This window comes from Anoplopoma fimbria, chromosome 6 (assembly GCF_027596085.1).
Source record: "Anoplopoma fimbria isolate UVic2021 breed Golden Eagle Sablefish chromosome 6, Afim_UVic_2022, whole genome shotgun sequence".
Classification (NCBI taxonomy): domain Eukaryota; kingdom Metazoa; phylum Chordata; class Actinopteri; order Perciformes; family Anoplopomatidae; genus Anoplopoma; species Anoplopoma fimbria.
Window position 1 is genome coordinate 15,594,237 of NC_072454.1, and position 22,131 is coordinate 15,616,367.

At 39.9% G+C, this 22,131-nt stretch overlaps 1 protein-coding gene across 1 annotated transcript in view; it reads left to right on the top strand.

The window, feature by feature from the left end:
- Window positions 1-20,938, top strand: part of adgrb3 (adhesion G protein-coupled receptor B3) — a 105,929-nt gene extending 84,991 nt beyond the window's left edge. Inside the window, exons 16-30 of the mRNA XM_054599948.1 lie at window positions 642-768; window positions 1,733-1,836; window positions 1,938-2,040; window positions 9,807-9,957; window positions 11,796-11,865; window positions 12,286-12,352; window positions 13,645-13,730; window positions 14,067-14,165; window positions 14,514-14,685; window positions 15,013-15,108; window positions 15,953-15,992; window positions 17,347-18,023; window positions 18,158-18,193; window positions 19,087-19,191; window positions 20,462-20,938. Of these exons, the coding sequence (XP_054455923.1) occupies window positions 642-768; window positions 1,733-1,836; window positions 1,938-2,040; window positions 9,807-9,957; window positions 11,796-11,865; window positions 12,286-12,352; window positions 13,645-13,730; window positions 14,067-14,165; window positions 14,514-14,685; window positions 15,013-15,108; window positions 15,953-15,992; window positions 17,347-18,023; window positions 18,158-18,193; window positions 19,087-19,191; window positions 20,462-20,650 (2,122 nt within the window). The 3' untranslated portion in view covers window positions 20,651-20,938. The remainder of the gene's footprint in view (window positions 1-641; window positions 769-1,732; window positions 1,837-1,937; window positions 2,041-9,806; window positions 9,958-11,795; window positions 11,866-12,285; window positions 12,353-13,644; window positions 13,731-14,066; window positions 14,166-14,513; window positions 14,686-15,012; window positions 15,109-15,952; window positions 15,993-17,346; window positions 18,024-18,157; window positions 18,194-19,086; window positions 19,192-20,461) is intronic.
- Window positions 20,939-22,131: the final 1,193 nt, after the last annotated feature.

Genomic DNA, 22,131 nt, shown 5'->3' on the forward strand with positions numbered 1-22,131 from the left:
ATCTGATGCTGTCCACCGTTTCCAGGGTGAAAATCCCCCCCAAGGAAGCGTTCAAAAGCTGCTAATTAAAACAGCTGAGGTGGGGGTGGGGGTGGGTGAAAAAAAAATCAACCGAAAAAGGACAAAAAGACAGGATAACAGGGGCATTGAGAGGAGGGGGGGGGGGGAGAAGGAAAAAAATCAAAAATTATAAAAAAAAAAAAAAAAAAAAAAAAGAGGAATATAGATTCACGCAGACAGGCACACAGGTAAATATGACCGCTCTTATCTCTAAGCATTGTGAGGGAATGGCGATGTTTTCACAACACTTCTCGGTATCTATCTGCCTATAGCGAATCAATCAGCACCGGTCTGCTTGGACAGCTCCGTGCGTCCTCCCCCTCCTGCGTGTCTCTGCCTCTCGATCTGCTCCAGCTGAAACGCTGCTCGTAGCCACACAAGAGCCGTGTCGATGTGTCTGTTTTTTTTTTTTTTTTTTTTGTGTTTTTTTTTTTTAACCTAACAGTTCCATGCGGCTCTATAGCTCTCGATTCAAATAAATAATTAAATTAGACAAAATCCGAAGCGATGTCGATAAATCCTGTGAATTCGTGCCACCGCTTGGATCTAAGCCTCTAATTGCCTCTGCCTTCTTCTTGCAGGAACGATTCTTGGGGAGCCTGGTCCGCAAAAGGATGTAAAACGGTGCTAACAGATGCATCTCATACAAAATGCTTATGTGATCGTGTATCTACCTTCGCCATTTTGGCTCAGCGACCAAGAGAAATAGTAAGTAGGCTATTGATTTGTTATTCAGGGTGGGTTTTATAGGCCAATGTAAAGCAGAATCGGTGCCTGTGTGTGTGTGTGTGTGTGTGTGTGTGTGTGTGTGAGAGGGAGAGTGTGTGTGTGTGTGTGTGTGTGTGTGTGTGTGTGTGTGTGTGTGTGTGTGTGTGTGTGTGTGTGTGTGCTAGTGCAAATGGAAATTGAATCTTTGGTGTGCTAATCCCGTTAAATAGTAATCCAGCGGTAAAGGGGGATTGTGGGCGGATATTTGTAGTTTTCACATACATTTGGGCAACTTAGAGTGCGCGCGTGCACGCGGGAGGGTGTGTGCATGCAGGTGCCTGGGTGTCAGTAAAACATACATTTGGTCAGTGGGGAAGATAACAGTTGTCAGCTTTGACATGTTTCTGTGCTGAGTCTCTGCTGTCACATTCAGTGGATGAGGTTTTTAAACCATGTGTTGAGCTCATAGGCTGACATGAGACTATAAAGGTTGACATTGTGGCCTCTGCATTAGCACACAAACAAACTATTACCTTCCCCTCCATCAGGCCTAAGGTGTTCAAAAGCAGAATGGCAAACCACATAGTGTGACTACAGCTAGCTCCAAATTGCAGGCCGTTGATTGGCCAGCTCACAAATGTGACTGGAAAAACGAATCAAACCAGAAAATTTCGATGCACTTCAGCCTTTATAGCTTCCAGTGTCTCTACTTCAGCCTCCATTGTTTTATAATAGAAAGTCCAGCAGAGATAAATGGGAAGACTTGCATGTAAACGGCCTTCAAGCCCACGCATGCACTTCAAACCACACAGTGTATTAGGAAACCCACTGTGGACTGTTATTCAGATTGGTGGTGGTTGTCTTGATTGCTTCCCTCTCTGGGCAACAATAAAGATTTACTGTCCTGCATGAACCACATCCACCCTCCCACTGACTGGTTTGTCTTGCTCTGTCTCCTCCACAGACCATGGAGTACTCAGGGGTCCCATCTGTGACACTGATAGTTGGCTGTGGTCTGTCTTGCCTCTCCTTGATCACATTATCCGTGATCTATGCTGTGCTATGGAGGTAACTTTAACACTTCACTTTGTGCATTTTTCTAACATCATATTTGCTAAATCATCTGATAACTATGGTTGTTTTAATCGTTCTTTTTTTTTTTTCTTTAGGTATATTCGCTCCGAACGATCCATCATACTGCTCAACTTCTGCTTATCTATAATCTGCTCCAACATATTGATCCTTGTTGGACAAACACAGACGCACAATGTGGTAAGTGTCATTCAAGAATTTGTTCAGCAATGTTTATAAAGCATGGAGGTCCAGTGGTGTTTTCATATATCTAAGGATTCAAGTCAGATAATGGTGCAGTGGAAAGATCCACGTGGCACTTCGCTGTGGCCTTGTCTAGGTTGAAAAGAGCTCTTCAATCTTGAATTGGCCACTGTGAGCATTTTGTTGAGAACCTATGCTGTGTCATACAGTTCATTGTGCAAAACGTCATGAGGGTCCTCTTCATGATTTTTGGAGATAAACAACAGTAGGAACTTATCATCTTCACCGGTTCCCAGTTAATTTGAGAAATTTCAAATGACTTAACTCTTATTTTGAAAAGTCAGAGATTTGATTTAACGTCTCACTGGTCATTTACCAGAAGCCTAATCTACAAAATAATGCCTTTTGTGAACCAGATGCTGGCCTGCCCATTGAGAGTACAAAAACCAAGAATATAACAGATACATTATAGCCTCTTTAAAGAAAATGACTCATTTACTTTTGGGTCTCGCATAGACAAGCTTCTCATATTTCATCCAAATGGAAAATTAAGTGTTCCTAATGCCTCTATAAGATGTCGACCCATTTTGCATTGGCTCACAACCACTGGTGTTACATTGTCCTCCGGTAAACTCTAGACAGCCCAATCTTTTGCCATTGAGAAAGTCTCTAATTGCAAATAAAAGTGAGATGCCATGAAGAAAACTAAAAAAATAAACAGAAGAGGACAGTCAGATCACTTTGAGATGAAATACTAATGCCAGTTTTATTACTGTGGCTCAAACGTGAAGCACTGCAATCAGTTACAAGTTTGACAGTTAAAGAGAATTAACAGTGTAGGAGCAGAAAGGTAGACATGGTGCACACTAGGAGACATGGCGCACAAGTCAAAGACTATTGTGGTTGCTCCCCTGTAACGCTGTAGCTAAGGATCACCTCTAAATTTGGGCTGCTGGATAAAAGCAACTAGAAAAGTGAGAAAACTGTTTTTGTTCAGATGTCAATGAGAGCCGAGCTTCAGTAGGAGTCAGCTGGATTCAAAAGGACAACAACTCACGTTGAAGAAGAACTTCTTCCTATAAATATGTATCACTTCCTCACTCTGTCTTCATAACTGGCCAGTACACAAGTGGCTAATGTAAAAGATTGTTTGGCAAACAGTGGTTGGAATTTACAAGCTGCCCACACATATGACCTTCTCAGTCATTTGGCAGCACTACACAATTACACATTATCCATTATATTGTGTAACCACATTCTCAGTATACCTTTACCTTTTGCAAGGAACACACTGTATTTGTCCCCTCATCTCATTATGTCTCAGTGTTTCTCCTCATTAATCCATTTACTTTAGTTTTATCGGCTCAGCATCAAGCCAGTTTTTTAGTATCCAGACATTTTTGCTTACAGGAAGTCAGTTTTCAATCGGAATCAACAGTACATGTAAAATAGAGCTGAAAATCCTTTAAAATGCTTGCGAAGAATGTATGTCTGTTGGGGTATTCCATCATTAGGAATGTATTTACTGGTGCTGTATGGTTACTTTCACTGTGCTTATACGTGTGACTTATTATGGGAGCAGATGGACCTACCAGCAGTACTAATATATCAAGATGCCTCATCCTATTCATTTGAAAATTGAACAAAGGATAATAAATGAATAGTGAATTAATGAATTAAAAGAAAAATTGTCTGAAGTGTGCTTGGTAAACCTACAATGCCTGGTTACTGGTGACACTATGGATTAAATGTGGACAGAATGCACTACCTGTAACCATTAAGCCAAATAATAATTTGAATCTTGTAGAAAAATAAAGAAACAGCATCCACAAGTTCATCTGTTTCTTTGCTCGCCCTAACATATCTGGCACACAATGCACACAACTTTAGGGCATTTTTAAAGCTGAGCTGATTTGAAGCCTTGTCAGATTTAATCAGGGCTCTAGTCATCTCCCGTCTTGATTATGAGGACCACCACTTAACATGGAATACTCACTTGGCATGCTGCTAATAGGATATCTGTCTCTGAAATCTGCAGAGATTAGGTTTTCAGGAAATCTACTGACGTCTCTACGAGAGACTCGAATATTGGTTTTTATAAAGAACATTAAAGCTGCAAAAATTACCATTTCTATTTTAACCATGGATCAAATAATTCTATGCAATGTGAAAGGGTTGCTCTTAGTGCTGAACCCAAAGATAATTATTACCTGACTCAACAGTTCCCCTCAGCCCTGTTGAGCGTTTTAGCATCTTTCAGCTCATTGTTAGGGTTTAACTGTCTACAACGTTACTGTTTTGGTTCACTTTCATGGCTCTAAACCTTGTTTCCAGCAGCAGCAGATATACCTGCTGCCTGCCCAGCGTTAAGATATTTCAGATATTTTTGTTGGAGACCATAAACAGAGCTAAAAGCTAATAGGAGACTGAATATTGTACTTCATTTAAGCAGATTGCCAGAATAACAACTCCAAATAAATGCTTATATTGTTCTTCATCTTTTGGATGTGTCATTTGGCAACTCTTTGCGAGCACGTTTGCCATATTAACTTTTTAAAATATCAGTATTGTGTTTGAAGTTTGTTGTGCTGCGCCCAAGTGGCCACGACAAATCAATGAATGCAGGTTTGATTATTAAAATCTGCAGTTTTTTTTATTAAAGTAAGGTTGCCTCTGTATGTATACAGACATATGTACACATTACCGATATATATATATTTTTTCATATGGAGAAACTATGAAAGTCAAATTTCATTACTTGTATTTCTAAAGTGGATGCACAAGATTATAATATTTCAAACACTCAAAATAAAAAAAAGAATTCAATTAAATTATATTCTCTAAAATAGCTAAACATGTATTTTACCAATTCATTTCTCACTGCCTCAAAAAGCATACTTTTACAAAACCAAATTCCCTCTAAACCAAACAAGCTCTTCTGAGGCCTGTCATCAAATATATCAAGATACACTTTAGTTGGTTCAGTCAAGTTTAGAAAGCTCTATTTGCCTTTTTGGGCTCCACGATGCTGTGGATAAAACTTTCAGGGCCATGGATTTGTCATTATTATCCCTTTTGTTCTGTCTTGAATGTTTTGCTCTTGTAATAATATTTGAAGAATATCTCATATATTTGATCAGACATACTGTGTAACCCAATGTTTCAGTGGTAGGCCAGCAAGAGGAGAAAACATAGCCCCTGTGTGGGTTTAATTGCCATGCTGCCTGACACTGCCTCACTTGTTTTTCCTCCATCTCTTGTAAGAAGTGCATATAATTGGCTCCACTGTTTGTGGATTCAGACTTGCTCATCATCTAATAGAAATCATCTCTTTGGTGTGGAGGTGTCCTCTGGGAGCAGGAAGTCAGTGAGTCACCTTTGCCTGTGCTTTTCCTTTGTCCTCTGTTGTTGTTCCTCTTGGTTTATAGAAAGAAGACAGAGAGAAGCACAGAGGGAAGGTAGAATTAGGGTTTCTTGGAGTGTGAGTTCCTGTAAAATATTCATCTTATAATGAGCAGGAATGTATTATACTGCACATTAAGTGGGTGGAAGTGAGGTAGCCATGGTGTACTGCGTGTCAACAAAACATCACCAGAAAACGTTTACTTTTATAAAATGATTTTTTTTTAAATGTCATAAAGTCATCTGGTCAGGAGTATTGTGAGCTGATACAGTTCCTTAAACAAACAGCTTTGTACACCTTATCTGCTATTATGTGAGTTTTGTCCGCCTACACATCCTGATGCGACACAGGATTAAAAATGATCACTTTTTGTTTAAATGCTGCAAGTCATGTATCGTCACAGATGGCTTGTCAAAGTTGGCATTGAGTCAAAAATGAATATCCAATTTCATTTAAGCTTTATTGACCTGCATGTTCAGGTTACATTATTGCCAAAAGATAAATTATATATTCTTGAATAAATGTACTTAACACAAAAAACAAGATAGATAATGTCATAAACATTTACTGCAGAGCTTGTAGCACCTCTAAATGTATGGTTACAGTCAACATATTTTGCAGCTAATATTGCACATTGATTTTTCTCCCTACATAAATATGGTAGTTTCTGAGAATCGGGTAGATGGATAAACTCAGGGAATATATTATTTATTTTTTCTAAGAAAACTGCTTATATATTCCCCAAGTACAGTAAAACGTGAGATTCTGTCTCCACCTCTCTTTTTTGACAAAGTCAACATGGTCCAATCAGTCCGTACATGGTCAACATTTTCCTTATATACGTGCTATTTTGAGAGCTTGAAACTTCTCATTTTCAATTAAATATGTTATATAATCCCATGATATTAGCAGTTCCAGCCCCTTTGATTATTTAAGATACAACATTATACTCACCATTTTGGTGAGGTTTAAAGGAAATAGAAAAAAAATCCCACACATGTTCAAATACAAAACATGCTCAAGGGCATATATGTACTGTATATTACACATGCAGTAACTGCAGTATACACATTCGAGCAATATAATATTTTTAGTACACGAAGCTTGACCTCCCTTATAGTGAGGTGCAACAAAGAGGCATTTCATTTATCCCTGCCTTCCATTCGAAGGTTCAACATTGTAAATAAATGGTTGGTGCATTGAAACCGGCAAAATAAACATATAGCTCATTCCTACACGTTTAGCTGCAGCTTTATAACAGCAGGAATCCTCTGAGGTTCAGGAGAATAATTCTGTGCATTGTTTCGAGTTTTAAGAGTGTTACATATTGAAATAAAGTAGGCAGAAGTAGCCATTTTGTGACTAGTGTCAAATTCGATGCATTTTGTTCAGTGTTTCTCTGTAGTTCAATGACACTTTGCCACATCCGCTATGTTGTTTGAAGTTTTTAATGTCCTCCACCCAAGTACCCACTGTATAAAGCCAGGGGCACTTGTTGCTTGATTCAAAAGGAGGGTGCTTCAATCAAAACAAAAAACAGCCTCCTCCTCCCACACTGATCCAGAGCAGTTGGGAAGATTAAAGTAATGTTGGGAAGTCTGGTTCAAATTATTTAGCAACATTTAAAATAACATTGTAGATCTTAACAGAACTGTACTTTAGATACAATGAATGTGCTTCTCCCAAGCTAGCTAACTCTTTAGTATATGTTAAGGGTGTATTGCAGTAATAGTGATATGTATTCAAAGTTAAACTGACTGAAAGTTTACTGCATTCTTAATAACCAATTGTGAATGATTAATAATAAATTATGATTGGCAAATAAAAAATGCCTGGAGCTTTCAGGAAAATATGTAAATCACCATGTCAACATTAGTTTAATCCAATTATGAAAGAGGCCGTTCTCAGCCTCACTATAAGAAAAACTGAAATTCCGTTTAATGTTTCGCTTCAATAATATGTCACTGGTCCTCTTTTTACTTCCAATTGCCTGTCATTGCATTATGAAGCAAAGTGTGCAACAGTTCAAGGCAATTAAGCTTTCAGTTCTTAATATACGGAGCGTCAAGGCTCAACCCAGACCTTTTAGTCCCAGTGTAGTCTGGTCACGATGAGAAATTCTTCAAATTTCCTGCCCTGACCTTAAACTGCTATTATCTAACAGTCTTGAAGTAACACTCGTCAGCTCCCACCCTTACCTTCATGTCTATCAGCTCTGCAATGTTTTAATGTGGTCCTTTCCTCAGTTCCTCTGTTTCCATGGATACTGACACAGTGTGCTGAACATCTCCAGGCATTTGCCTTTCCAAAGGGCAGTGTGAACTCTAGGTTTCAACCTTGTTTTTCTATGACTACCTATGTCCACCTGGTTCTGTCATAACGTCCTCATAATGTACCTTTCTCTCTATTCAAATGAACAGTTTCTATATTTGAGGACTAACGAGGCTGGCTGGTATAGGCACCCTAGTGAACCGTGAAACATAACTGTCGCATATGACCTGTTTCCAGGAAACAAGGCAGGCTCTATTTTCAGCACCTTGGACAGCAACACTACAATTTGCTTTGGATGAACAGGCAGTGTAGCTGCTGTATGACATAACCATATGTTTTACCCTGCAGTTGAAAAAACTAAATCATTTTACTCCCATAAAAGATTTCTTGACACTGATTTGTCATATTTATCAGAGCAGTATACTAACATACAGGACAGTGAATTCATTAAGGTAGAAAGAACCCGGAAGTAGGCAGAATGTAGCTATAAAAAAGCACAGCAAATGGTAATTCTTATTCAAAGCTTATTAAACAAAAGATTTAAAGCACAAATGTCCGTGTGATTTCTACAAAAGCAGATGTACTCACCTGTAATTACCACATGGGCAGGTGGCAATGAGTCATGGAAGCCTCATATGCTTTGTTTTGATGGGTTGCTCTGATCATTTTTCATCTCTGCAACATTAGCAGTTCTAAAGTGACGCTTAAATAAGTCGGTTTGTGTTACATATGGGACATTCATTTAAACATTGAGCACTATTCTAATAAAACATGTAAATATCTACCAACACTATTATATTATAAGATTAACTAGTTCTGGCCTGTATTTAAATTGGTGCATGTTGAACTGACTTTGCAGAATCCACAATATTTTACAGTCATGCGTCACAGAAAGTGGAGATTATGGGGTTAAAATGCAAGTTTAGCGGGACATTGTTGTTCCTGGTTTGTTTTTGCCACTTAAAGTATATATTTAAGGTAAACTTGACCATTAACAACACAAACCTGCAAATAACATCACAGTATCAAAGACATTTGGAAATGTGGCATTATGACTTACAGTTCATACTGCACCTGAATGCATCCTACATTAAACTTTGATAAATATTCAGTTCTAGGTAATTGATATCCCTAGGGGCTGTAGTTAAACACAATTCCCCTCTTCTCAAACACGAGGTAATGCAGGATTACTGTCTCGTGTGAACCTCATAAACACTGCAGGGGATGGATGGATTTAGTGTGGTTTCCTCGGTGGGGATGCAAAGTGTATGGCAGATCTCACAGTATGGTGTGGACGCCCTGGGACGAGATGATACACTTCAATCTTTCCCTCTTTGTGCGGCATTGCTCAGATTAACACCGCTTCACACTGCAAACAATCTGAATTGGAGGAAAAAAAGAATCCTAATCTCTCCTCACTCACAAATGTCAGCCGGCAATGACAAGGCTTTCCAGGATACTTTATTTCAAATCCTCTTCTAAACAATCGCATTGAGATGCCTCTCCGCGGAACAAAGATGGACAAGCTAATGAAGCTGAAAAGTGCCGCTACATTGTTGATCCTGAATGCAATCTGCTTCCTCTGACGCGTGCATTCTGTATCATTTAAGCAGTGTTGTGTTGTCTTCCCCTCCTCTCTGTGTAAAACAGTTGACCTTGTCTCACATGCCTCCAGGTGGGATCCCCAGCATACTAATGAGGGTTAGTGCAGAGGAATGCTAAGCCACGTGTCAGCTAGCCCAGCTCAGATCTTTACTACAATTGCCACCTCTGTTGCTACAGTTTAAACTGACTCTTTGTTTCATTCACTGCACGGGATGGTACTTCAGTGAACGGTCTAGACAGGCAAATGCATAAAGAAACACCAATATAATCGATTTGCAGAAACCTGTGCTTCTGATGGAGTCTGCTGTTGTTTTTGTTATGCAGCGCTGTCGTGTTACAGCAACACTTTTATAGTAGCTGTTTTAAAGGGGATGCTTTTCGAGCACTGAAAGCTGCATTTCTGTAAATGTGAAGCAATTCCTGATCCCACAGTCTTTGTATATATCTCTTTCTGACCGTCCCCCCCCCCCCCTTGTATCAATAGGGTGTCTGCATCATGACGACAGCCTTTCTGCACTTCTTCTTCCTGGCATCCTTCTGCTGGGTGCTCACAGAGGCCTGGCAGTCCTACATGGCGGTGACAGGAAAGGTTCGGACCAGGCTCATCCGCAAGCGCTTTCTGTGTCTGGGCTGGGGTAAGTAAGCAGCATGTTCCCCTAAACCTCTTCATTATCTCCCATCATCCCTCGCAGCTGGCATTTTCTCTCAAGGTCTCTGGCCAAGGTGTCTTTCCAAGTATCTGTGTATCTTTTTCCGTCCACTGTTTCCATCCTCTCTGTGGGGCAGCCAGATCCTCATCCTATCAGGCTCGTTGTTGTGATGCTTTTGTGCGCCAGTCAAGCTCTCTGAGGGATGGGTAAATGGACCGGCCTTGAGCAGTGGGGGGAGACAGACTGGTGCGGCTCTCCCATAGCAGGTTGCAATGACCTTAGGTCTGATAAGGAGGGCATGAGCTGAGCCTTTAGACTGCAGCAGAATACATTTGATCTAAAACTGTCAGAATCAGAGTTTAACGTTTAACGTTTACAAAGGTAAAATGTAGTGAATTTATATACTCTGCTGTAGGATTATTCCTGTTCTGAAATCCTCTCCAAAGTCTAATGTTCAATCATTTGTTATATTAATATTTATCCCAAATGAAATACAGGTTGGAACCAATGTACTGTATTTATTATCCATATTGCAAGAGATTTTAATCAGTCTGGGTTTCAGAAAATTAAGTTTCTCCTGCCTCCCACTCAGGAGAAACTTGCACTTGAATATCCAATCAGATTTTTTTTATAAATAATATGTTTGTACATATCTATCATTGAACACAGGAAGTGAAAAATATCTTTATCAAAATCTGAAAGATTTAATTATTTTCTTCATTTGATAAATGTCAGTCTGAATCCTCATCCAAAGGCTTCTTTCTTACATACTGCTAGAAATCTCTCCTTTAAAAAAATCAATTTGATTATGAAAGAGCCCACACTCATTCTTCTTGTTACCTAGCAACAAACAAGGCTCTCTTAGTCATTGCAGTGCCACTGCTTGCTGCAAAAAAAAAAAGAAAAATGGATAAAGGCTGTTCTACAAACACATTGATTTGTCGAAAACGCAATAACAGACAATTTGATGAGAAATTACACAATCTACGTCTTGTTGTGTGACAGTAAAAATGCATTACATAACATGATGGCTATTTTTTTAAATACGATTTGAGATAAAATTGCTCTAATCCTCTATAGGTTACCACCTGCATTCAAACGGAAAACAAATACATATTCAAAACTGATTTCCAAAGTGACATGTAGCACACGGTACCTGTTGCCTCCTAATGCAGCCTGTTTGAAGTGCAGCGTCTTCACCAGGCTGTTGCCTCCACAGTGATTCATGACATGCTTGTGTACACTCGGCACTCTTTACCTCTTCAGCACTGCAGAGAGGCACTAGATGGCCACAGGGTCTTCGCCTCGTGCCTCCAGGAAAGTGATTACATCAATAGCACCTTCCTGTGCTACTGAAGAGAGGAAAAGTGTTAATATTCTAAGCACACAGTAGTAAGGACCAACTCCATAACACCAATCTATAATGAGTAGCCATACAGCAAAAAAAATCCCTTCATATAAATGGTGTGGAAGGCAGTGAAAGTTCTTACAGTAGGGTGATGAAATTTCACTACGTGGTTTTCTGGACTGGATGCTGTGCTGCCATTTTGACGAAGCACAGTACAGTCTGTTCTCTTCTGCTGCCTAATGGAATACAGAACAGCATGTTGATTAAAATATTGAAATGCATATAATTGATCATGTACTCTCAGATGATTGTATATTCTTATACTTTAGCTTCTAATAGAGTGAGTCTAGCTGCAATTTGTTAAATGACTGCAGGGCAGAGGCTGACTTCTTCTGCATTACAGTGGACTTGTGCTCTCAGTTCTGACAAGTACAAGGACTTCTCGAATAACTATTGATTGTTTTCTCTTTTTAAGGATTACCAGCTTTAGTGGTTGCTGTTTCAATGGGATTCACCAAAACAAAGGGCTATGGGACACCTTTATAGTAAGTAATTCTTTTTCTGTCTGTATTCATTATTCAGTGCACACGCAGTTGGTTCATGGTAACACTTAAGAGTAATGATGGAGTGCTCCTGCAGTGGCTTACTTATCCTAAATAGTGCCATAAACATATCCTAAATGGTGCCATAAACAAAGTCCCCTGAACCCAAACAAATTTCAAAATAGCACAGCAGGACCCCAATTTTGTGTGAGTTGTATCCCTGCTGGATATCAAACGCATAAACACTGCTTAAAATCTCTTTAGCATTTTTATTAGCCTGTGAAACTTTGGAAATAGAGTAACAGCATATGGCACTTCTCCCCTGACAATTGAGGGAAATACAATTGTATGCTGGTGTGCGCTATTAACTTGGATGTTAATGTCTTGGTTGGCCTTAACTGTTTTTTCCTGCTTTCCCTGCAGCTGTTGGTTGTCTTTGGAGGGTGGGCTCCTGTATGCCTTTGTTGGACCTGCAGCTGCTGTTGTTCTGGTATGTTTCAGTCATCAGATGTCCACTTTGAACTGTTATATGCTGAGAATAGAAGGGGAAATGTAGATTTACAACGAAGAAAATACAAATAATAAACTAAACTACTACTAAAAAACCTGCACAGTTTGTAATAATAGTATCAAGACACGCATAATAAGATAAGATAAGATAAATAAGACGCACTAATAGGACACGCACAACCCACAATGTAGTCTCGGTGATGGTACAGCATTAGTGTGGTACAAATTGTTAAAACTCTACAGAATGTTGCTGTGAAACAGGAGGAACACACTCTGCTTTCAAAGTCAAAGTAATGAGCGTCCCATCAGGCAATGTGCTCAAGCAATTCCCTTTCATTTACCATATTGGTGCTCCATGTAGCTGTGAGGTTATAAAGTATTTATGCATTAGATTTGTTCAAAATCTAATATACTGGGGTATTTTAATCATCTCATATTTACATTGTTGTACAGAGAAAATTACACAAAGAATGTGATTATGCAAATCACTAAGTCTGTGTCAGAGGGACAGAGAACAGTGGAAACTGAGTAGTACATTTCATTGTCAAACCTCTATGGTGGGATTAGAAATAAAGTGATTTTAGATTTTTTTTTTAAAGCGACTAAATGTCTTAGTTTCAGCTTCAGACACACTGAGACTTGAAGTCTTGCTGGGCTGTCGTTCTCGTTTGTGCTAAACCTCAGAGGAGCACAAGCAAAAATGGAAGAAACTACCATCAGCTGTGAGAATGAACAACATACAGCTGTTATCACTGTATTGATGGTGTAACATCGTAATGAGATGTCTCACAGACACAAAGCGTGTTGAATGAAAACGTCCCCAAATGTATTTGTATAAATACTTAATGAGTTCTTTATCTCAGCTAGAGGGGTCTGAAATAGCTGAATATTTTAAAGAACTTTCTACCCAGCTGCTGTAAATCTTGAGTTTTGTATTTGCCAAGGTGCTGCTGCTAATAATAGGAGAAGGTGCCTTTGAGAAGACAAGTATTTCTTGTCAAGCAGATCTTTTCCTATGGCTGTTGTGCTGTATCTGGGGCATGCCTCTTCTATTGGCTGAAATGTCATAGAGATGAGCAAACAATAGAAGCTAGAGGTCAAAGCTCAGTGCAGGCAGAGAAAAAAAAATGCCCTGCGGGATAATGACATTAAATTATTGGGTAGCCACGTAAGATGTCAAGCTAGGAAATGTTTTTATCATTGGTTTTGAAATTATCTCGTTGGAGTTGATTTATTGAAAACCTAATATTGCTGTCCCCCTCTTATTGACAGGTCAACATGGTGATCGGTATCTTGGTGTTTAATAAACTAGTGTCCAGAGATGGCATACTGGACAAGAAGCTGAAGCATCGAGCAGGGTATGACAGCACGTCCTTGTTAGTACCTTCTTTTTCTTCCAAACATTCTTAACTTCATGCAAAAATACAAACATGTTTAGATTTCATTTTGCACATATATGGAGATGTAGACCTCCTTTTCTTGCTGCATAAAAGGCATACACATAAAGGGGTCAGATCTCTCTCGGGAACGACACGGCTTTGTATTTCTTTGGCAGAATCAGTCCAAGATGAAAATCATTAAAACGCCCACACATTGGCTGCGTCTGCTGTTACTAATATGGCGGGGGAAGAATTTAAAGTCGGGGTAGTGGATGTTAGCATTGTTTGTCATGCTGTTGTCTCTATGTCCCACAGACAGATGAGTGAGCCGCATACAGGATTAACTCTCAAGTGTGCCAAATGTGGTGTTGTATCAACAACTGCTTTATCAGCAACTACAGCTAGCAATGCAATGTAAGTGCCCGTCAGTGTCTCTGAATCAATAAGACGATGCTACAGGGAGTCTCTGCATGTGCAGCGTGTCCACCTTTACATTTTAGACCTTGCAGTCCACTGCAGCGTAAACCAATGTTCCAATGACATCCACAGTACACCGTACAGGAATGTATTTTACTGCAAACATACAATGTTACATCCTTATTTTACAGTACACTTCCATCACTACTAGCATGCACAATACAGCCCTGGAGTAAAAAAGGCCTCTGATGGAGATGCCGCTTTTCACTCCAGACCTTATCATGTTGTCTACACCAATTTGCCTGCTTTTATTTCCTCTACACAATCCTCCCTTCCTTCTCTCAGGGCGTCCCTGTGGAGTTCCTGTGTCGTCCTACCTCTGCTGGCTTTGACCTGGATGTCTGCCGTGCTCGCCATGACAGACAAGCGCTCCATCCTCTTTCAGATCCTCTTTGCTGTCTTTGACTCACTGCAGGGTTTTGTCATTGTGATGGTGCACTGTATCCTACGGAAAGAGGTAAAGGTTGATTTTAAGTCATCTTTCTTTCACATATGATCTTTGATTAGTTGAGGATGCAATCCGTACCTCTGCTCTTTTTATCTATAATGTTGCAGGGAGTGGGTTTGCTCAATCACATGTTAGACTGGATATGGTTTATGTTGCTCCAGAGCTTAACCACATCAAGTTATTACATCCATAAATAGAAACTTTCACAAAGTTAAATACTGACTCTGGGCAGACTTGATAGAGGATAAGACCCAATAACAAAAGCATTAACTATTTTAGAACATGTGATATGCAGTTTTGTGGACATGATGAAAAACTGATTCCCCCGGTCTTTAGGTCCAAGATGCTTTCAGATGTCGGCTCAGAAACTGTCAAGACCAAATCAGTGGTGATGCAACAGGAACCTTCCCTAATGGGCATGCTCAGATAATGGTAGGCACAGCTACCCGCTGTTATCTGTAACCATTAGATCCTGTATAATTTACGAAGACCCAATGTTCACTGGTTATTTATAATACACATACAAACCTCCTTGTTCTCCATTGACCCTAATTTAACTTGTGCTCTTAATGCTGTTTTTTAAATTATTATTCATTATTATTCAGTTTAATATGGCCTCTAAAACGTGAGGCATTGTCCCCCATAGGTTTATCATTTTCCACATTACGCTTCTGCAAAGCTGCAATTACATGCAGGCGAGACACTTGGCCCTTTGATAAATGGCATTAGTTCCCTTTGGTTTTTTTTTTAGGCCCTAAGCCTGATCCTTTATTTCCATTTGATTGAACTTACTGCCCATGTTTGCCATGCATCCCTCTCATTTCCTCTCTCAGGGTAATAGAGGACTGTTCCCAGCCTGACCTTTGAAATGGGACACCAGTCCTCCTCATCTAGCAACACGACGCCACTGGCACATCATAGAAATGATCTACCATTAGTATTCTAATGCAACTCGGAGTGAAATAATTTTCATGATAGCAGAATGGTGTCAGGCCCCCTGGTTCAATAGAGTCATTAGCGGCGAGCACAAAATACTTCACAGCTGCTTTTCCATAAATGTATTATTGATATATTGTAAGGATGGTGTAGAGAAAACAACGACTGCTTTGCTTTCGAAAGTAAAAAGTTATAAAAATGATATATATATGTCATTGATCCAAATCTTACAGCTGTCTTTTACACAATGGTTCTTCTTGTTCTGTATACACACACAGTATACAGTATAAAAGGCTTTGTTTGTAGTCGTACTGACCATTTGACTGTCCTCTGCCTACAGACAGACTTCGAGAAGGATGTAGACATCGCCTGCCGATCAGGTAACGCACAGATGGTCTCTTATTAACACGATTCTCCTTGACTTGCATGTAAAAAACAAAAGCACAAAAAAGGTTAGACACTAAAAAATAGCTGAGGTTTCATAACAACCAACAATCCCCACAGGAGTTTTTTTCACAGTTACCAAAACACTGACTTTAATATGAGAACAAAAGAGTATAAAGAGAGCTGTTGGATATTCACTATCGTCTTTACTGCAATAAATGTGAATACCAGCAGCTTTTCCCATTGTCAGGCGGCCTCACTACGTAATTATGTTTTTTATTAATATGTTGACGCTGTCATAGAATAGATGCGTAGGTGCTATGTGTCTCATTTCGGGAGGATTTTCTTCCTCGGTTAGTGGGAGGATAAAAATAGGATAATGCATGTAACTAGTGGTGGCAACTAACATGAGCATGGAGCCTCATCTTTCTCCGGTCCTTTCCAAACCAATGAAGAACACGTCCTAAATGGATCTGCAGGGAATAACCAAGAACTCTCAGAAACATAGCTTGTTAAGAGACAAAAAGGACTGTCTGGCTCTTCTGACCGACATTACTTCATGCTGTACAGTCTTGTAAAGCTAAAGTGGACATACCCGATACAAAAAGGCAGTGCATACAGGTATCATTTATAAATCATGACCAGATCCAGATCAAAGTAGAGCTGCAGTCGGAGAGAGTTTAAATCGGTTGTTTACAAACATGGATTATTGTCAGCAGCAGAAATTATATTCTGCAGTGTCACCCTTAAGAACATAAAAGTAAACTGAATACGAGGACTCATACTGTTTCCCCCATGTTCACACTGAGCATTAAATAAGACTCAAACAAAAAGGCTGGGCTTAGTTAGATCTTCTTTGTTGTCCTTGTAATCTCCTTGCAGGCCTTTTGTGAACAGACCACATAATTCCTGCTGATTCATGAGGCAAAGATTAAAATGCTAAGTACAGGGAGTACAGGGAATTTTTATAACCAAAAGGTATTCCTGAATAGATAGCTGATGTTTCTTATATAATATTGGATGCATTAAAAAGTTGTCACCGATCACTAAATTTAAACAGGGAGCATTTCAGGGACAGAATGTGACCTTACAACTTTTTTTTACTGTTACATCCTCCAGAGATACCTGCTGTCGCGTTCCTCTGCATTTAGGTGTAATGTCACACTCAAAACATATTCACAGTTATTTGTCTTGCCATCACGGTTTCCCTCCTGCAGCACAAAATCCTTTGAGAATTGACCTGAATTCTCTTGTTCTTTTGGTCGTCTATTGGATAATCGCAGACAAACAGTGACACCAGCTTCATTACTGACAAATTCCAACTAATCCTCGTATCACTCTGTCCTGCAGCACTCCACAAAGACATGGGCTCTTGTCGCGCCGCCACCATAACAGGCACCCTCTCCCGCATTTCCCTCAACGATGAGGAGGATGAGAAGATCCCTGAGGGCCTAAACTACTCCACGTTGCCAGGCAACATCATCTCCAAAGTGATTATCCAGCAGCCTTCAGCTCTGCACATGCCGATGGGAGTAGGTGATATGAAAGAGCAGTGCATGGCTGACAGCAGCGCTGACATGCGCCGCACTGTTTACCTGTGCACCGACGACGCCATGCGCCAGAGTGACCATGACATGGTTGGCCATGACATGGAAGGCCACTCGTTGCAGGGCCAGATGATGGAGACAGACTACATAGTCATGCCCCGTGCTTCTGCAGCAGCGGTGTCCGGGTCGGGCAACATGTCCACCCTCCTGAAAGAGGACAAGATGAACATCACTATGGATACGCTGCCACACGAGAGGCTGATGCATTACAAGATGAGCCCTGACTTCAATATCAGCCCGTCAGGCATGGACCACATGAATGTGAACCTGGAGCAGCAGTATCCTAGCGCTCCCGAGCAGATGCAAAACCTGCCCTTTGAACCTCGCACGGCTGTTAAGAACTTCCTCGCTGAGATGGAGGAATCTGCGGGGCTTTCTAGGAGTGAGACAGGGTCTACAATATCTATGAGCTCCTTAGAGGTACATATGCTGATGTGGATGAAGCTCAGAGGATACGGAGCCACAACAAACACCTCATACACCTTTTATAAATGTACATATCTTGTTAAACTTATGACGTACTAACTTAATACCTTCATGTTCTATATTCACAGAGAAGAAAGTCAAGATATTCTGACCTGGACTTTGAGGTACGTCAAAAATGTTTCTTTCCATATAGCACATGCATCTATCCTTTTTATGCAGAGAAAAGCCATTTTCTTTTGCAGTTGTGTTTGTCATTTGATTTACTAGTACTTGTTGTGCCTCTTAAGCTTATTGGAGTTACAGTACACAGCCTTGACTCAACAAGATTTATTGACATGCTGTGCAGTTAAGGTAAAAGCAAGGCTGTCAACTGACAAACAGGGCAACAATTCTCATCTACATTTTGTCCTCCTCCATCTCCTACATCCATTAGCTATATGTTGATTTTCAAAAATGTATGCTTCCAAAGTCACTTGCACATTTCACATCTGATTTTACCACTGGTTTCAACAATGATTATATTGGCTTGCAAAAACATATTTAAACCCCCTTTGGCAGGTTTTAGAATTTCCTTTGCATTATTAAATCAGGCTTTCCTGCATATATATTGTACAAACTTTCAAAGTAAAGGAAACATAAGGCTTTTGGCAGTGATTTTGGCCTGGGCTGCATTTCGTTTTAGCGTCGATGTACACCAACCCTTAAATTGAAAGTTTTGTGCCAAGGTTTGATTATAAGGATTTTCACTACACAAACAAAACTGTAAATGAGTCAATTTGTCAAGGAAGAAGTATGTCTAATTTAGATACTCCAGACATTGCAAATTAAAATAGTTCAAGCTTTCAGTGTCCTATCACCCTTACTTTAATTATCTTGGTGTTTCCTTCATTTTGTCCGTCACTTGTATATATGCAAAGACCAGTAGATTTTTTCCAACCCGGCCTATAAGTAAACTACCATGGCACTAACAAATTGATCAGAGTTGGAGGGGGTGGAAAGGAAGATGCATTTCCATTATTGGCTGTCAATACCAAAGAAAAAACCCTTGCCATTGCAGAAAGTCATGCACACCAGGAAAAGACACATGGAGCTGTTCCAGGAACTGAATCAGAAATTTCAAACCCTGGACCGATTTCGAGACATACCAAATATGGGCACTATGGTGAGTAACAGGAAACCAGGGGGGTGGCGGTCAGCCAATTAAAGATGGCAACATCAAAATACCCTATTTAGATATCCAGTGCAGGACACATACTGTAATGTGTGATTGTGCAAATGAGCGGTTACAGTATGAAGCTAGTATTTATTTGGAAGTAAAACTTCCAATGCATAGTGAACCTGCTGGCGGGGGGGCGAGTGAGGGAGCTGCTCCATGAAATCACTGAAGCTTTTTCTCCACAAGGCCAGTCTCAGGGAAGAAAGACCTTTGGTAATCTTGTTGCAATAGAGTGCATCCATTCCAATGCAAGGCCATGAATGCACCTTTATTTACATGCACATTTATCTACTTAGCAACCCTATCATTTTTCCATTAATGCATGGCAGATGATTTAACCTATCAACATCTATACGAATATTACCTTAAGTTTGCTGTTCTCTTAATGCAACTGTGTGGGGGGAAACTTTTCTTTTTTGTCACTTTGGATGTAGAAGTCTGAATAATTATTAGAATTCTTCTTGACTTTGCTGCAAGTCATAAGCCCCGCCTCCACACCTGACTGGAGTCGGAGACAACGGGGGTGTCGAGCTGTATCTGTCTCTATCAGACAAGCAGCAGTGTATTCTGTCTTGAATGCAACAATTAGAAATTAGGTTGGTGACCAAACACAGACAATGTCAGCCCCGCAGCAGCCTTTTGGCTGCATGTAATCCTTTTTTCACTCACATTTCAATCACCCCTACAGCACAATGTAATTTGAGGCCCGTTGCTTAGTTACCAGTGCAAGTTCTTTTGTATAGACTACGATAACTCCCGTACATTCCCCTTTTTTCCTTTTTTTCCCCAAATGAATCTACTGCAGAGCTGGCTGCAGACATTATTATCCATTTTATATTCCCGGTCTGGGAGCAGCTTCTCTCCCTTACTTGCAGTGGTATATTTAGGACTGTCAATGAGAGCACATTCAGATGAATGGCTCACACATGAAGCCCATATAGTGCATCGGTTTCTGAGCTTGGGGAAAACATAATTCTGTTATGACTCCATGATAAGCATGGTCACATTTAATACACTACCATTATCCTTTGTTACTTGATGCTTTCCACAGCATTAATCCATTATTTTCAATTAGCAATGTTTAGGAATTCATATAATGTCCTTTTGAATGATCTGACTTGACTGGAAACATGCTTTTTTTTTGTTGGAAAAATAACAGTTTAGCTGCAGAGGATGTCATGCCACTAATATCACACCCCACTGGCCATGTTCACAGGACAAGGCAATGCCAAACAAGAACCCATGGGAGAGCTACAATCCAGCCTGTGAGTACCAGAATTACGCCACTATGAATGTACTAGAATCTGACACCAAGGACTCACTGGAGATGACGCCTGCAGAGTGGGAAAAGTGTGTCAACTTACCATTAGACGTCCAGGAGGGAGACTTCCAAACAGAGGTCTAGAGGGTGAAGGAGAAAATGCAAACTAGAAAAGGAGGAGAAAGAGATGTATTTTGCACTGAATAAAGCAACAGACTTTTCTAACAGCCTTGGCATACATATCTGGATAATACGAGTGTGGCAGGGACATTATGTGCCAATACAATATAAGGACTGAGGAGAGAGAAAAAAGAAAAAAAGGGAAAAAAACATCAGTGTTACTTTTTGTATTCTCACTAGTGTACTTAGTGTGGGGCAGCCTGGTGTACAATATTTACCATCATGTGTTTCAAATTATCTGTTGAGGAATTGGCTAAAAAAAGGTAATCTCTCAAGATGAAACCTCACAAAGCAAATGACATGCCATGTCGTCCCAGCTTCATTGGGTCTAGTTTTGATTTCATAAAACTGGACCCGGGAGCACAATGTATATATTTATGCAGGTTTTTAAAAAGTTTATAACAGTCTGTTTGGCCATTACTACACTTTTTACTTTATAATATAAAACATTGGAGGCAAAGAGGATCTTTTCTGTCATATTAAAATGAATGTTTGTCAAGCTACATTCTTCATTGCTTTAAATGCAATAAAGATAATACTCACTTTTATATAAATAATATATTTCACAACTTTAATACTGCAGAATCTGCTTGAAGGATCCCAGCAAGCTCTCTCATCTGCAGCTCTGTATAAAATATTTAAAAACAAAATGTTGTATGGTGTAAATAAACTTTTGTCTACATATGTTTTACCTGTGCCAATTTATTTTAATGAGAACAAATGCCAACCTGATCAAAAGTTATAGCGAAAAATGTTAACATTTGAAAAGGAATGTAAATAAAAGAGGAAATATGTTCGTACTGCTTCAGAGGTTGTGTCAAGTTTATGTGGTTTGTTGGTTGTGGAATTCATTACTAATTTAGATATATAATATGAAATGATGTGCATGTGACTGACGGCTATACCTGTCTGAGTATTAATGGTGAAATTTGATTGGACTAAGATAATAACACATTACTCTAAAATTAATTATAAAAAATGCTTGGACTTTTGTTGAACGTTTAACCTTGTCTCCAGCTTTTACAGACTGGATTTACAAAAAGTTCTCTCCAGTACCTCAAATGCTGTCCCCTGTGATGATTTTTATCTCAGGTTAGTCATTCCCTTTATGATTTAAACTTCCCCTTAGCTGAAGGTGAAGCAGGGTAAAGTTCCCTGCATCACCTTATAAATCCACCCCCTTATCTGATTTCTGAATTTGGATAGGAAACATTCAACTCCTAATAGGTTTTTGTGCCTCCAGAAGGTTCGCCTGATAAGATCAGTACAGATTTTCCTGGGAAGACAGGGCCAGACAGAGCACAAACGGTAGGTGGGTGTGAGGGCTTTGGGGGAAATCTTGTTTGTCCCGTCTGATGGTCTGCGGTACGGCTGACACTTCGGCAATGAGAGCATCAGTGGGTGTCCCTCCTTTGGAGAGCAGCGGTCCACCCAGCAGGAGAAGA